The 16,815-nt window shown below is 47.3% G+C and overlaps 1 protein-coding gene across 3 annotated transcripts in view; it reads left to right on the plus strand.

The window, feature by feature from the left end:
* The window catches only part of RFTN1 (raftlin, lipid raft linker 1), a 204,693-nt gene that overhangs the window by 13,228 nt on the left and 174,650 nt on the right, over positions 1-16,815 (plus strand). For all 3 annotated transcript variants that reach the window (XM_079921258.1, XM_079921259.1, XM_079921257.1), the window contains one exon: positions 9,384-9,536. In XM_079921258.1, the coding sequence (XP_079777384.1) occupies positions 9,392-9,536 (145 nt within the window). In that variant the 5' untranslated portion in view covers positions 9,384-9,391. The remainder of the gene's footprint in view (positions 1-9,383; positions 9,537-16,815) is intronic.

Below are 16,815 nucleotides of genomic sequence, written 5' to 3' on the forward strand. Positions count from 1 at the left end.
CTTGAACTTCTTCATTATTTTTATGTGTCTGCTCCTGAAAGTAAGGTCCACGAGGGCGGGGTTGTTCTTGTTTTGTTTTGTTTTGGTCTTTGTCTCTGTTTCACTTCGGTATCCCCAGCACTTGGAACAGTGCCTTGCACCTACTAAGTGTTCAGTGAAGGAGGGCGTGATGGTTAATTTTATGTATCAGATTGGCTACCACGGGGGTACCCAGTTTTTGGTCAAACAGCAGTCTAGGTGTTGCCATGGGGTATTTTTAAAGATGTGATTAACATTTGAATCACCCTCCCTAATATGGGCGGGCCTCATCCAACTAGTCCGAGGACTTAGAAGACTGAGGTCTCCTGAGGAGGAAGGAGTTCTGCCTCCAGATGGGCCTGGGGCTCAGCTCTGCACCATCACGTTTTCCCTGGGCCTTTGGCCTCCTGGCCTGTGCTATAGATTTGGACTTGCCAGCCTCCAAGTCCAAAGACAAGACCTTTAAAACAAATCTGCCCCAACTTCTCTCTCTGTAGATATCTACATAAGGACACATATACGCACAAGAAACCCAGGAGGAAGAACAGGCTTTTGGGGCAGGGTGTTGTGTTCTCTTTGGGGCATATTCATCTGGAAGTGCCAGGAAAGTTCCAGGTGAAGATGTTGGAACGGGTCCGTGGGTGTGTCTGTTGGAGTTGGAGAGCGGTCAGGCTGGGAGGTGAATCTGACAGCTAACGGGGAGATGATGCAGTTATGGAACTTTTTTAAGCCTACGTGCCTCCTCGTATTGGAGGTTCCCAAATTCTGTACTAAGGCACCCCAAGGCACCGCAGCAAGTGGTACTTGCATGTTGGTTGCCACCCTCATTACTAGCCCGAGGTAGTTCACAGGATCAACATCAAAGGCCACCACTTCCTTTTGATGATGTCATATCTTTGCAAAGCTGGATTTGGGGTGGTTGCTAAGAAGATCATTGTTGAACAGGAGATGAGGGTGGTGGTGTCCAGTGTGATTCTGAGGTTTGAGAAGTTTCCCGGTGCCAAATGGATGCACACACCCCAGTAGTAAGTAATTACGGTAATTTAAGGATGCAGGAAAATTTTTTTTTTCAGTTTGTGTAGTCTGTTCTTTCAAAAGGATGCTAAGTTGTTTATACATAATTATCAATTTGTTTGGACCTGACTACTTAATAAATCGAGCTGTGGGTATTGCTTTTAGCCTGGGGGTGCTGTGAACAAACGTATAGGGACACTGGGGGTGCCGTGACCTGAAAAGTGTCAGAGCCTTTGCCCTGTCTTGTTCTGGGTATTATATGTAGTGTGTACAGGATAAGGACCAGGGACAGAAAGACAGGGGACAAAGGGACAGGAATGAGGGCTGCACACCAAAAGTTGTATTTCTACAAAAACAAAAGATGTGAGCAAATAAAATATAAGCATTTGTTGATTCAGGGTAGTGGGTACAGAGATGTCTCGTTTTTTTAATCCTTATCCATATGCTTGCGGTGGTTGGTAGTGAAAGTAATTTGAAGAGAGAGGCAGAAGGAGGCTGGAGATAGAAATTTGGGGGTGCACTTGTGTTAGGGACGACAACAGAGAGCCTGGGAAGGGAGGGTATGAGGTCCAGCGAGATTCGGGTGACGCAGGGGTGGAACCAAGGGGGTCAGCAAGACCACGTTCTTCTAGACTGTGGTTCTCAGCCCTAGCTAAGCAGCCTAAGAGAGACCCTGGGCCCTTGCGGCCTGGGTGTTAGGAGATTGGAGAGGGTCGGGAGTGGGAAAAGACAGGGTTTGCTCTGAGCGTGTTGATTCTCAATCCTGGATGTCAGTTAGAATCACTTGTGGGGATGTTTTAAAAATGATGCTTGGGCCCCACCCCAAATGCCTGGGCATCTGGACATCAAAACAGCTGTCCAGGTGATTCCAGTGTGTAGCCGAGATTGAGAACCACCGCCATGGCTTTCTCAAGCTTTACTGTGATTCAGACTTTGATGAATCGTGTGTGAAAAGGTGGATTCTGATTAAGTAGGTCCGGGTGGGCTGATCCCAGGAGTGCCATTGCTCCTGGTCTGAGGACCACACTTTGAGTAGCAAGTTCTTCTGAGGGGAGGCTGTTTTAAGGGTGGTTGTGATGGAGGCTAGTGGGAGAGCAGAAAGAAATGTGGTCTGGATCAGTCTCCACCGAGTGTTTTCCTTTGATAATGTAAATACCCCTCGTATTGCCTTATCTCTTGCTGTGTAACATATTACCCCCAAACTTGGCAACTGAAAATAGTAATGAATGTTTATTATCTCGCAGGGCTTCTGTGAGTTAGAAATCCAGAAGCAGCTGAGCTGGGTGGTTCTGACTCAGGGTCTCTCACGAGACTGTGGTCAAGATGCTGGCTAGGCTGAAGGCTGTTCTGGAGCTGAGGGATGCTCCCACTTGAGTGTTGAGTTCATCGTGGCTGTTGGTTGGAGGCCTCAGTTCCCTGCCCTGGGGGCTTCTCCACGGGGTTAATAGAGTGTTCTTACAATATGGTAGCGGGCTTCCCCCAGGGACATATCCTACTGACTACACAGGTCAGCCCTGCTCAGTAGAGGAGGGGACCACTGGTGAACGGGAGGATTATTGAGGGATATCTTGCAGGCTGTCTGTGATACATCTTGTTGTCTTCAACTAGGAAATGTAATGCATATGCAACACAGAAAACTTGGGAATATAGAAAACCATAAAGAGAATGTCTCTCATCACTCGTGACCCAGAGGAAATTTCTGTGAATATCTTTATTTAACCTGCCAGTTAAAAAAAATATGTGGATTTTCATATACAGATACACACATAGACACTTAAAAAAAAGTAGCACCATAATATAACCCCGTTTCATACAGATTGTTCTTTTCCTTGGCATTGAATCAGGAATACTTTACATGGGTCAGTTTTAGTTATCCTTGGGTTTCTGTCTTAGTTTGTAGGATATCAAGATTTGACACCATCCGTACAGCTGATTGGATTTTCAAGTTTTCATTTACATTTCTGGGTGGAGGGAGATGTTCTTATCATGTAAAAACTTCTTAATTTGGATCATCAGTTCCTACTTTGGGTGCCTGAATGATGTAATAAACACACTCGAGTCTTTAAATATAGGATTTGAGTGGAGAAATAAAGAATGAGTTTGCCAGCTGATCCAGCATCATTGCGTATAATTGCCCCATCTCTGGTCGCTTGTCATGAGCTGTTGGCAGTTGTTAAAATTAGCTTTACGGTCTGCCTCAGATTAGCAGCAAGTGTGGTAAATGAGGGCTAACTCTTAATGAAACTAATTTGTATTTGAAAATATAACTACATTTATTGCCCCCATTATTTAAATGTGTGCATGCTAGTTGATAGTAAAAATAAACCTTTAAACTCAGGGATTTTTTTTAAACCCCAGCTGAAAAATAATTGTTTAAGGAGGTGATCCTTTTTTTTTTTTTTTTTTTTTTTTTTGCGGTACACGGGCCTCTCACTGTTGTGGCCTCTCCCGTTGCGGAGCACAGGCTCCGGATGCGCAGGCTCAGCGGCCATGGCTCACGGGCCCAGCCGCTCCGCGGCATGTGGGATCTTCCCGGACCGGGGCACGAACCCGTGTCCCCTGCATCGGCAAGGGGACTCTCAACCACTGCGCCACCAGGGAAGCCCGGAGGTGATCCTTTTTGAAGTGGTTTTCCAGTGTTTTACGTGCATCTGGGGAAGTATTTCAAAACCAAATTAGAACTACTTTAAAATAAAAATTCAAACATTTCAACATTTAAAATGACACAGAACATCGTGCCCCATGGCTGATCAGCTCTTTCTGGAACCAAGTCTATGGGGATGTGCCCTCTGTTTTATATCACAGCGGTTTTCTCCAAATGCCCTGCACCCCGCCCAGACTTCTAGAACAACCAGCCTCACCGTACCACGTGTATTTCTTCATGGTCTTTCTTCTCCTTCACCTGTGATCTCCTAGAGGGTAGGACCTGGTCTTTCCATTTTTGTATTTCCTAATTGAGGGTGTGACTCAAAAGAGGCCATAATAAATGTTCATTAGATGAATGAATGCACGAACTTGGAACATGAATTCTCTCCCTCATGGAGCTGACAGGTCCTGCATGAAACTGGGCCCACATATACCAAAGACACACCTCCTTCTAGGCTTGATTCAGAAAGAATTGATTTTTCCAGAGTGTCACCAGTTGAGGGATCTTTGCTTCTGGGTCATTTGCAAATGACCTCTCCTTGTAGTGGGTCTCAGAGACCCCCAGTGATGACCTTATTTTCTTCCCTAGTCTGTCTCCAGTCCTACTAATGTTTAGTCAGTTTCTGCTGAAGAGCTGTAAGGATACTTCGGCTCTTTTCCCACTGTCTCACCATAGGAGTGGGGGAAAGACCTGTGAAGACCCCTTGGATGGTTTTTCTTAGTGCCTTGATGCTAGAGAGACCCATGCACGTGGGTGCAGGGATGTCTTTTGGGAAGATAAAGACGTAAAAAGAAGAAAAAACCCTCCTGTGTGACTGTCGAATAATCAGAGCTGATCCAACCATCACCTCACACATAAAACAAGTAACCTGGTTTCCATAGGTGTCAATGTGAAGTGACTATAGGAATTTGGAAGGGCAGAGCTATGGGGGTTGGATGGACCATACGGAAGTACTGGAAAAATGTCATCACACACAGGTGATTTTTAGCAAGTGTCCTTTACAAAAACAGACAATAACGAAAGGAGAAATAGCCATGAATAGCACTGCTGGTCATGATTCCCTCCCAGTGAGCTGATGCCCCAGGGTGAGCAGGGGTGGCCGAGCTAAATCCGCGGAATCCCAGCGGGTCTCACCTTCCACGGTGCCTCTCGCGGGTCAGCATCTGGCCACCCTGAGTGTGTTATTCATTAACAGGATCCTGTACTTGCCGTGTAACCCAGCGATCCCGCCCCGAGGTATTGCCGTAGAGAAATGAAAACTTAGGTCCACGTCAGAACTTCTACTTGAATGTTTACAGCCACTTTTTTTAGAATCGCCCCAAACTGGAAACTCCCCAGATGTCCTTCCAGCATGAGTGGCTGAAGCAGGCCCCTGACTGCAGGCTTGGCCGAGGAGGCAGCTGGCTGTGGTCATTTGGAGCAAACTTGATGTAGAGCTTACCTGTCGTATGATGAATCACGCCAAAACTTAGAGGCCTAAAGCAGCAACAGCGGTGTGTTTTGCTCAGGGAGGGCCTCTCTTCGGGGCTGCTTGAGCTCCCTCATGGCATGGTGGCTGGGTTCCAAGAGCAGGTGTCCCGAGAGTCAGGCAGTGGATGCTCCCAGTTTCTTAAGGCTCAGGTCCAGAAGCTGGCACTGCATCATCTGACGCTTTCTATAGCAAAGCAGTCGCGGAGCCCGGATTCAGGGGAGGTGACATAGGCCCCGCCTCTCGATGGCAGGAGTGTCAAAGGATTTGGGGGCCACATTAAAAAACCATCACAGTTACCGTTTACCTTCTGCCCTACCTTGACCCCCGAGACCCTCCCTGAATGTCTGTGCGGGGCACGTGCAGCTACGCCAGCCCCATCTGCTGGCATCCGGTGAGGCTGTGCCCTTCACTCCTTCCTCCTGCTCCACCTCTCACTGCCCTCCAAGGCCCATATGCAGCCTCTGCCCCAGCTTCTTGTGGGATTCTAATACAACCAGGGTTTGGGAACCTTGCACTGGAAACAGGGAAGTTTACAAAATGTAGATGTAAGGCACTATTATATCTTAGTTTTCCTTCTTTTTTTTTTTTTTTTTTTTTGCGGTACGCGGGTCTCTCACTGTTGTGGCCTCTCCCGTTGCGGACGCGCAGGCTCAGCGGCCATGGCTCACGGGCCCAGCCGCTCCGTGGCATGTGGGATCTTCCCCGACCGGGACACGAACCCGTGTCCCCTGCATCGGCAGGCGGACTCTCAACCACTGCGCCACCAGGGAAGCCCCAGTTTTCCTTCTTTTCGTAAGCTAGATTTTGTGACTTGTTTGAGCATAGTAGGGACTGTAACAGACATTTTTGGAGTGATGTAAAAGTCTTTCCTATTTTGACAGGGGTGGGGTTGGTGGAAGAATGCAGGAAGGAACTAGGAGGAAAGCAAATGTGCCAGTAGCAAGCAAGGTAGGGCCCTAACACGAACGAGTAAGAGGAACAAATTCACACTGAGCTTTTGGTGACTGGCAACGGCTTCACCATGATTCCCTTCCCAGAGAGAACTGTGCTTTAGAAGCCGTTGCTTAACCAGGGTTGTATGCCCTAAAATTTGAGACCTCAAGGATTCACTGGTATTACAGTTTTGCACCTGGCTGGTACAGTGTCTGATCACATAGATGATTTCCCAGGGTCTCATTGTGTCCTGTGAGACAAGCACAGTGCCCTTTGGAGTGAACTTGGACCTCAGGTTTGGGATAGTCTGATTAAAACCTTAAATTCAAAGTTATGAATTGGGAGTTTTTCTAATACTTCCTGACATGCCTCCCTGCAACCCCAAATTTGTCTGAGACTATCTTACTCATCTTGATAATCCTCTCCTCCTTTTTTTACGCTGTGCAGGATCCTGTCCTTGAGAGAAGAAATTAAATCATACTAAAGTGTTAGTGGCTACCAGGAGCTTGGCTTGTTGCCCGTCCCAGGGAGATATTTGTGGTTTCAAAGGCAATGCTGAGGTAGGGTGTTCTCAAAGGAATGACTCTCTAATGCTCGAATTTTGGGAAGATTTTTGAGGAAGGGTTTTTTTTCTTGGAGGTCCCCAAATGCTCGGTCCTTTGTAGGGAGGAAGACGAGTGAGTGACTGGTAAGCCTTTGGGTTATTTCCAGTTCTGTTCTGGCAGTGATAGTATTTATCTCACTAGGTTACCTGTTCCCCAGTACTTAGGGGCCTCCCTGTCTGCTTCTGCTTTGCCCCAGCGGATGCCAGGCGGTTTGCTTTCTAGCAGTTAAATATGCAGCCTCTGTGCATATCAGCTATTATATCTGCAGAACTGCAGAGTATTTTACAAGTAATCAGTTCATGCAGATTGCACATAAATCATGTCTGCTCTGGCCCTTTGGACACTAATGTTCTCTTATTAAGGCATAAGTAAGCCTTCCTGTTCTCATCCATCCTTCCAGACTTTTTTTAATTACTGCCAATATAGCCTGGTTGTCGCTTCATCAGCCTGTTCCCTCCCTCCCCGGCCTCGTTGCTTTTGTGCGGTTCATCTTGTTGTTTTGGAGCTGGCCAAGTTGCCGTAGGAAGCTGGGTACCTTGTGAATGGATTGAACCAACGGAAATTCTTATCTCAAAAAGGAAGTGGCCACCACGTTTCTGTTTGTGATATTCTTGACCAGTTAATATATTTGTGAACTATGTTCTGATGGCAGCACCGGTGCCCCAGAGAGGAGGGAACTTAGCCAGGCTCGGTCACAAAAGGGAAACTATCTCCCGCTGTAGTCTGGGGAGTGGATAAAAAGTCATTTCATGAATGTCATTCTGCCTAAATAAACAGAGAACATTCATTGTTTTTAATCCCCTGGAAGCTCAGCCCACCCTCGTATGCACATTGTATTAACATTTCTCCGTTTTCTTTCCAAACCGCAGCCACGGATCTTTGCTCCGATACACGTGGATTCTGCTTCCAATTTCTGCGGCCCTGCTCTTAGTGTTCAGCCAGTTTTCATTTTGGTCTCAAATGACTCTGAGTCTGGAAGAACCGCTCTGTTCCTGTGGTTTGGTCTAAAACGGAATAAACAGGGACTTTTTAGACGAGGCCTGTAAAAGTACCACCGTCTACTTTGAGAGGTGTTTTTTGAATGTAAAATCCTGTCTAAATAATTACCGTTGAGGGTAGAAAGGACTTTGGAAATCGTAACAACTTATTATCCCCTCTTAGAAACCACGGCGGAGCGACATCTCTCTTATTTTTTTTTTCAGATGGGCTGACACCATGATGCACTTGTATTGCTCTTCAGATCCCATTTTTTAATCATGTATACAGAGTATAGGGGAACTGAGACACTCTGAGGTGTTATTTTCCTCAGATGGGGAGAAAAATGATATAAAACAGTGTTTTCTTTTAAACATCCTTATTGGAGTATAATTGCTTTACAATGGTGTGTTAGTTTCTGCTTTATAACAAAGTGAATCAGCTATACGTATACATATATCCCCATATCTCCTCCCTCTTGCATCTCCCTCCCTCCCACCCTCCCTATCCCACCCCTCTAGGTGGTCACAAAGCACCGAGCTGATCTCCCTGTGCTATGCGGCTGCTTCCCACTAGCTATCTATTTTACATTTGGTAGCGTATATATGTCCATGCCACTCTCTCACTTCGTCCCAGCTTACCCTTCCCCCTCCACGTGTCCTTAAGTCCATTCTCTACATCTGCGTCTTTATTCCTGTCCTACCCCTAGGTTCTTCAGAACCTTTTTTTTTTTTGATTCCATATATATGTGTTAGCATACGGTATTTATTTTTCTCTTTCTGACTTACTTCACTCTGTATGACAGTCTCTAGGTCCATCCACCTCACTACAAATAACTCAATTTTGTTTCTTTTTATGGCTGAGTAGTATTCCATTGTATATATGTGCCACATCTTCTTTCTCCATTCATCTGTCAGTGGACACTTAGGTTGCTTCCATGTCCTGGTTATTGTAAATAGTGCTGCAGTGAACATTGTGGTACATGACTCTTTTTGAATTATGGTTTTCTCAGGGTATATGCCCAGTAGTGGGATTGTTGGGTCACATGGTAGTTCTATTTTTAGTTTTTTAAGGAACCTCCATGCTGTTCTCCATCAATTCACATTCCCACCAACAGTGCAAGAGGGTTCCCTTTTCTCCACACCCTCTCCAGCATTTATTGTTCGTAGATTTTTTGATGCTGGCCATTCTGACTGGTGTGAGATGATATCTCATTGTAGTTTTGATTTGCATTTCTCTAATGATTAATGATGTTGAGCATTCTTTCATGTGTTTGTTGGCAGTCTGTATATCTTCTTTGGAGAAATGTCTGTTTAGGTCTTCTGCCCATTTTTGGATTGGGTTGTTTGCTTTTTTTGATATTGAGCTGCATGAGCTGCTTGTATATTTTGGAGATTAATCCTTTGTCAGTTGCTTCGTTTGCAAATATTTTCTCCCATTCTGAGGGTTGTCTTTTCGTTCTGTAAAACAGTATGTTTTTGGTGTCGTTTCAGAATCACAGGCTGGCTGGTAATGGTATCTTATGAGCGAGAGAAAGCAGCCTGAGCGTAGAGCCTCCAGTGTTCAGGTCACGGGTTGAACTGTGCTCTAGATTTCAGCCAGGCTCAAGTCCTTTACGTGTTCTTCAGGGAAATAATGGGGTCGTTTATACTACGGTGTGTAAAAACAACATCACAGGAAGAAGAAAATCATTCCCCCGTTTTTCTCCTTTTGCTGGCAGCTGCTGAAATGGGTTGCGGATTGAACAAGTTAGAGAAACCTGATGACAAACGGCCTGGGAATATCTATTCGACGTTGAAGAGGCCCCAGGTGGAAACCAAGATAGACGTGTCCTATGAGTACCGCTTCCTGGAGTTCACCACCCTGACCGCCGGTGAGGACGGGGTTCAGCCCAACCCAGGGGTGGGGGGCTTGACAGGGCTTCGGCCCAATCAGCGCTGAAGGGGCTGCCCAGGACACGCTGGGGGGTGGGGGGCTGGAGGCGGGGGGGGGGGGCGTTGGGAGGTGAACTGCAAAGGGTGGGCCTGTTGAGAAGGGCCTGCGCTCAGAAATCCAGATTTTTAGGTGAAATCTTTCATTGTTTTGAAAGCTAGCAACTAATTTACATTGTAACAAATTAAAACCAGGTGTGAGACAAAGAGTACACTTGGGTGGGTTGCATTTGGCCCTGGGCCCGCTTGTTTACACACTGTTTCACGACAAGACGCGCGGAAGAGGACAGTCGCCATCTGTCCGCGTGGTCGTCTGCCCATCCACCCAGGTCTCCCTGCCCCTTGTCCGCTGGCCTCTTTCGAGACTGCTCGTCCAGCGGTCTTGGCCCTGCCTCACCCCGGTGTCCCAGTGGCCCCCGGGTGACTGGCGAGTGAGGGTCAGTGTTTTCATCCCGAGCATTTGCTGAGCACCGACTGTATACAGAGAGTTGAGGTGGTGCTGTGGGAAAAGCACGCGGCCCGTCCTGGTTTCCAAGACTCGTACACATGGAAAAACTCAGCAGGCTATAACTGTAAGTCAGAAACATGTAAACTATGTTTTCGGAAGAGGAAAAGAACATTCTTCCTTGTGGGAGACCCCTGGAAGCCGTAAGCCCAACCCAGGAGCTTCCTAACAGAGACATCTTAAGACTAACTTTCTCCCTGGGCTTCTGTGAATATGTTAATCTTCTAGTAAGAGAAGAGAATTCATGGGGAAAGCCCTCCGAGTCGTGGGTTTGAGCCCTGGCTCTGCCGTGGAGCAGCCGGGCCTGCAGTGTCCTCATCTGTGAAGTGGGCACACACAGACCAGCTTGCAGGGCAGCACTGAGAATCAGGAGAGGCGACACGTGTTCTGAAGCTCTTAGCACGTCCAGCTCCAGTTGGGTTGCTGGCATCACTACCCCAGCTCCCTCCTTCACCGCTTCTGCCCGACCACCTTCGTGCTGAAGCTCCAGATGCTTTCTGAGCCCCGAGAGGGATGGGCAGCTGGGCGTCTCTGCAGGGGTGGGCCTGGGCACCCCTCACGTCCCCCAAACTGAACCCGGCCTCTTCCTCAGCAGGCTGCTTCCTGCTGGCGCCGTTGATGAATATAATGTCACCGTTGTCCTAAACGGCCAGACTTGACACCTTAGTCATTGTGACCATGTCTCCCCCTCACCCACAATTTCCATTCTGTCACCCAGGCCTCTTAAAACTACTTCCAGAAATGCTAATGAGGTAGCTGATGTAACATGGACAAATCTGAACCTAGAAGCATTTGGAGTATTTCGTCATCCAGTATTTGCTCAATGAGTATTTGAGCGCTTTCAGTGTGCTGGGCCTCGTAGGATGGTCAAGGAGAAAACCAGAGCATGTGTAGGAGAAAAGATCCGAAGGAAGTATATAACAAGATGGTCGATATTGATTGTTAGGGTGCTGAGATGGTGGGGGAATTCTTTTTCTCTTTTTCATATTTTTGTGCATTGTGGTTACACTTCTTTTATTACTAAGAGGAGTGATTTGTGCCTTTTGCTTTTCTTAGTAATAATTTCCAGGAATATGTCCCGCCCCCTGCCCCCCACTGATTCATCGCTCATTCCCTGAGCTATTTCCCTGACCTTGTTTGTTTCTCTGCTTCCTTGTGCTCCAGTCACAGCACCTACATGGCTTGTTTGGATTGAATTACCTTTTGTTTTCCAATTATAAAGTGGATATATGTTCATCATAAAAAGTTAGGAGGGGCTTCCCTGGTGGTCCAGGGGTTAGGACTTCACCCTCCAATGCCGGGGGTGAGGGTTCCATCCCTGGTCAGGGAGCTAAGATCCCACATGCCTCGCAGCCAAAAAACCAAAACATAAAAAATAAAAAAAAAAGCAATATTGTAACAAATTCAATAAAGACTTAAAAAAAAAAGTTAGGAAAACACTGGAAAAATTCTAGCTGGTCTCCCTGCTTCTCTCCCCTTGTTCCCACCACCCCCAGATCACATCACTCCTCTGCTCAAAACCCTGCCATGACTCCCAGACCCTGAGACACCAGCTTCCCTCTGCCTCAATCTCCCACTGTCCTGCGTGTTCTGTCACTGCGGCCTCGCTGTTTCTCAAATCTCCCAGGCCTCCTCAGGGCCTTTGCACTGCCTGTTCCCTCTGCCTGGAAGTTTTCTCAGATATACCCTGGGTTCAAACCCTTAACCCCCTTCTCTGGGAAACCTCTCTGACTGCCTGTTTAAAATTTCACCTCCCCTGACACCCCATCCCTTTCCCCTCTTGATTCTCCTCGTAGCGTATGCTGCTGTCAACATGCTTTATATTTCGCTTGTTGTTATTCATTTCCTTGTTTGTTGTTTGCCTTCCTTCAGAAGGTGGAATCCCTTCTCATGAGAGCAGGATTGTGCTTATTTTATCCTTTGCTGTATTGTCGGTGCTTTAAAAAAAAGAAAAAAAAAGAACAGTGCCTGGCACATAATAGATAATCAATAATGTTTGTTGAATGAATCCTCAATGTATATTTTTGTATCCTGCTTTTTTGCATCTTAACATTGTACCATGAGGCACACACCTCGTGGTTCCATATGTTCTGAAACTATGATTTAATGGCCCCTATATGCTTGAATTACTCAGGGTGCTGTAATTTATTTAGGGTCCCCTTTTATTGTTTTATGTTTTGTTTTGTTTTTGCGGTACGCGGGCCTCTCACTGTTGTGGCCTCTCCCGTTGCGGAGCACAGGCTCTGGACGCACAGGCTCAGCGGCCATGGCTCACGGGCCCAGCCGCTCCGCGGCATGTGGGATCTTCCCGGACCGGGGCATGAACCCATGTCCCCTGCATCGGCAGGCGGACTCTCAACCACTGCGCCACCAGGGAAGCCCTTTCTGACACTTTTATTCCATGATATATTAAACTCATTTGTGTTTCCTTGAGGGCAGAGACCAAGCCTTTCCCATCTTTCTGTTCATCTTTCTTGTTTATGCTTTCTGGCCGAGAACAGCGTGTCCTAAATAGTTGGGTTCTAGTACACCTTCAAAGTCACTGTTACACCTGCTGATGCGGTTCTCTGGCAGCCTGTCAAGTTTCTTTTCCAGAAGTTCTAATGGGATCATTCATTATTGCTCTAGAGTGGAGCCAACCTTTGTTAAGAGCCTACTGTGTGCCAGGTCCCGTGATGGGGCATTAGATCCCTGATCTCATTTTTTTAAACTTTTCAACTTTGCCAAAGTATTATTTAAGCGTACCACACTGCACATCTTTAAAATGTTCAAACCCATGAAGCCGTCACCTCATCAAGATGTAGAACGTTTCCACTGCCCCCAAAGTGTCCTCATGCTCCTTTGGAGTCCCTCCTTTTTTCCAACCCTCTGTCCCCAGACAGCCAGTAATCTGCCTTCTATCACTGATTTTATTTTCTAGAATTTTCTATAAATGGAGTCATGGTGTGTCGTCATTTGGTCTGGCTTCTTCCACTCAGCTTACTTATTTTGAGATTCATGTATGTTGTTTGGTGCGTCAGTGGCTCATTCCTATTTCGTCGCTGAGTAATATTCTATTGAATGGATTTACCACAGTGTGTTTTTCCATTCACCTGCTGATGGACTTTGGGGTCATTTCCAGTTTGGGGCGATTACAAATCAAGTTGCTATGACCATTCGTCTTTTCGTGGTTTCTTATGTCATCTTATCGCCACAGTAACCCAGTGAGGTGTATGGGGACACTCGTTCCTTTTTTGCAGAAGAGGAAATGGACCCTCAGAGCGGTTAAGTAACCTTTCTAAAGATGCAGTGCTAGGAAGTGATTAGGGTGGAATTTGCATATGGATCTCTTGGGCATCTGAGCTCTTGTGCCTTGTAAACCGCAAGGTGCCAGAGAAATAGGCATTGACACCAGTCAGAACATTCTTGCTAGAAAACTTGTGTTCTAGTGTAGAGACACATAGGAGTACTCTTCTATAGGGTTTTGGCCATAGGGGATTTTTGAGAAGCACTTGACATGCTTATTTTTCATAGCGAAGGTGGTCATCTGACACGTTAATGAATTTCAGGTTGGGGAAAGGGTGTTGTCCACTTCCACCTGCTGGCCTAGGCAGGAAGGGGACCACGTGCCCTTTAAAACAATCGAGGTCAGAGCCAACATTGTTCTATCTGTCCCTTGCTTAGAGCTCGGTGCTTTTGTGGATGATACTGAGACACGCAGCCTCGCTTGTAGGGCTGGCGGAGGCAAAAAGCAGCGGGAGACTCACAAGTGAAGCATGTAAGCTGGCAAAAATCTCCATTCTGGGTGATTCGATTGGATCTTAAATTTTCAATTAACTCTGGTCGCCGAGGGATGAACCTGCCCTTTGATGGGTTTCATCGCAGACGGAGGCCCAAAAGCATCACAATTTCTGCAAAACGGTGCTTCATTATCCCTCTTCTGTGTGTGTTTTGCCAGCTTCTCTGTGCCAGGCCACTCAGAAGCTACCTGTGTCAGCTCTGTGAGAATCCACTGTGTTTATAACATGCTTGGTGTGGGGACAGTTGGCAGTCAGAGACCTGTAGGATGAAGTTAGTGCCCAGGGCGTGATCCTTGCTTGAACTGTCTAGCCCTGCACTGTCTAGTACAGAATTCACCAGCCACATGGTTACTGAAATATAATAATTGATTACCACTGAATAAAATGAAAAATTCAGTGCCTCTGTCACCCTGGCCACACTTCAAGCGCTCAGCACGCACATGTGGCTGGTGGCTACCATACTGGACATCGCAGATGGAGGACACGCCCACCATTGCAGAAGGGTCTGTCGGGCAGTGCTGTTCTAGTTGGTTTTCAAGGGAGGATAACTCTGTGGCAGGTCTGACTCTGTATCCCTAATGCACATTAATGTACCATGTTATTATGAAAGTTTGCCCTTGGGTTCATCACGGACTGTAGGATGACAGCTCATTGATTTCACAGATATTTATTGAATGTTGACCAGAGGCAGATGTGTGTCCTGAGCACATAAGAGTGAACCAGACAGGAGGTGCTCCCTTGTCTTAGTCAGCTGGGCTGCTGTAACAAAATGCTCCAGACTGGTGGGCTTAAACCACAGATTTTTATTTTCTCATGGATCTGGAGGCTGAAAGTCCAAGATCAGGGGGCCAGCAGGGTTGGGTTCTGGTGAGAGCTCTCTTCCTGGCTTGCAGACGGCCGCCTTCTTGCTGTGTCTTCACGTCTGAGAGAGACAGAGAGAGTCCCTTCTCATGTCTCATTTCTTATAAGGACATTAGTCTTATTGGAGTAGAGCTGCACCCTTATGACATCATTTAACCGTAGTTGCTTCCTTACTCTAAATACAGTCACATTGTGGGTTGGGGCTTCAGCAGTTGAATATTGAAGGGACAATTCAGTCCATAGCACTGGTCTAGCCCACTGGTCTACATGGCTTCGGCATCTTACAGATGAAGAACCAAGTGACTGTAGTACTTGAGGCTAGAGTGCTGGTGATAGAGGGGCTGTGGTGGAAGGTTCCCTTGTTGGAAGATGTGTATGTCAAGGAAGGTTTGAGATCCGCAGGTGGATTTGGAGTTAGCCAGGCAGGAGAATGAAGCTGGGAGCAGGTGATCTTTTCAGGCAAAGGGGACAACCTATGGGAGGGGCCAGAACGTGGAGACAGCATTGCATGTACGGGAAGCTGTAGGTGGTTCAGGTCGGTTGGAGTGTGGCTTTTCAGGGGCCAGGTGACTAAAGGTCTTAGGCCTTGGACTGAGGAGACTAGGCTCTCTCAAGAGCCCTGAAGGATTTTAAGGTGGGGCGAGGGTAGGTGACGTGATCAAATTTATGTTCTGGAAAGCTCGCTCTGGGTTTAGAGTGAAAAAGGATGGCAGGGATAAAACTGGGGGAGAGGAGAGCATTTGGAAACCATTGCAATCATCAGGCAAGGGGTGAAGGTGGCCTCAGCTGAAAGGGTGGCAGTAGGGACGAGGGAAGTGAGCGGGGTGGGGGGGGAGTCAAGAGAGATCAGGAGGTGATCCCAGGGACTGACTGGCAGGTGAGGGAGTGGGGAGTAGAGGAGGAGGTAGTTCACTGGGCACCTGGATGGCTGGCATGGGGGCCACACGGCTGGATGCTCTGATTCTGTTTTAAAGCAGTTTCTTTTTTAAAAAAATAAATTTATTTATTTATTTATTTTGGCTGTGTTGGGTCTTCAGTGCTGCTTGCGGGCTTTCTCTAGTTGTGGCAAGCTGGGGCTACTCTTCGTTGCGGTGCACGGGCTTCTCATTGCAGTGGCTTCTCTTGCTGCAGAGCATGGGCTCTAGGTGCGTGGGCTTCAGTAGTTGTGGCGCGCGAGCTCAGTAGTTGTGGCTCGCGTGCTGTAGAGAGCAGGCTCAGTAGTTGTGGCGCACGGGCTTAGTTGCTCCGCGGAATGTGGGATCTTCCTGGGCCAGGGCTCAAACCCATGTCCCCTGCATTGGCAGGCGGATTCTTAACCCCTGCGCCACCAGGGAAATCCAAAAAGCATTTTCAAATAATGATCTCACTCGATCATCCAGGTGGCCCTGAGAGCCAAAGCAAAAGCAATTTTTTTCTCTTTCTTTTTTCAGATGAGGAAATTTCCTTGATATGTAGTAGGTAGTAAGTGGGACCAGAATCCAGTGCTTGTACTGCCTTCACACAGCATTTTTCTTCTGCACGTGAAGGAGAGCTCAGGCCTCCCGAATGGCATAGCAGTATAAAAAATAACTTCATTGGGGTATAACTTATGTACCATAAAATACACCCATATGAAGTGTATGGCTTGATGAGTTTTGGTAAATGTAAACACCCGTGTAATCACCACCACATTCAAGATGTGGAACTTTTCCATCACCCTAGAAGATTCCCTGCCCCCAACACCCGCCCCAGACAACTGCTGATTTGCCTTCTGTCACTCTAGGTTCATCCTGCTTCTTCTCGAGTAACATAGCAATGTAGTCATACAGGGTATATACTTTTGTGTCTGACTTCTTTTTTTTTGCGGTACGCGGGCCTCTGACTGCTGTGGCCTCTCCCGTTGCGGAGCACAGGCTCCGGACGCGCAGGCTCAACGGCCATGGCTCACGGGCCCAGCCGCTCCGCGGCACGTGGGATCTTCCCGGACCGGGGCACGAACCCGTGTCCCCTGCATCGGCAGGCGGACTCTCAACCACTGCGCCACCAGGCAAGCCCTGTGTCTGACTTCTTTAACTCAGCATAATGCTTTTGGGATTC

This window comes from Stenella coeruleoalba (assembly GCF_951394435.1).
Source record: "Stenella coeruleoalba genome assembly, chromosome: 5".
Lineage (NCBI taxonomy): Eukaryota > Metazoa > Chordata > Mammalia > Artiodactyla > Delphinidae > Stenella > Stenella coeruleoalba.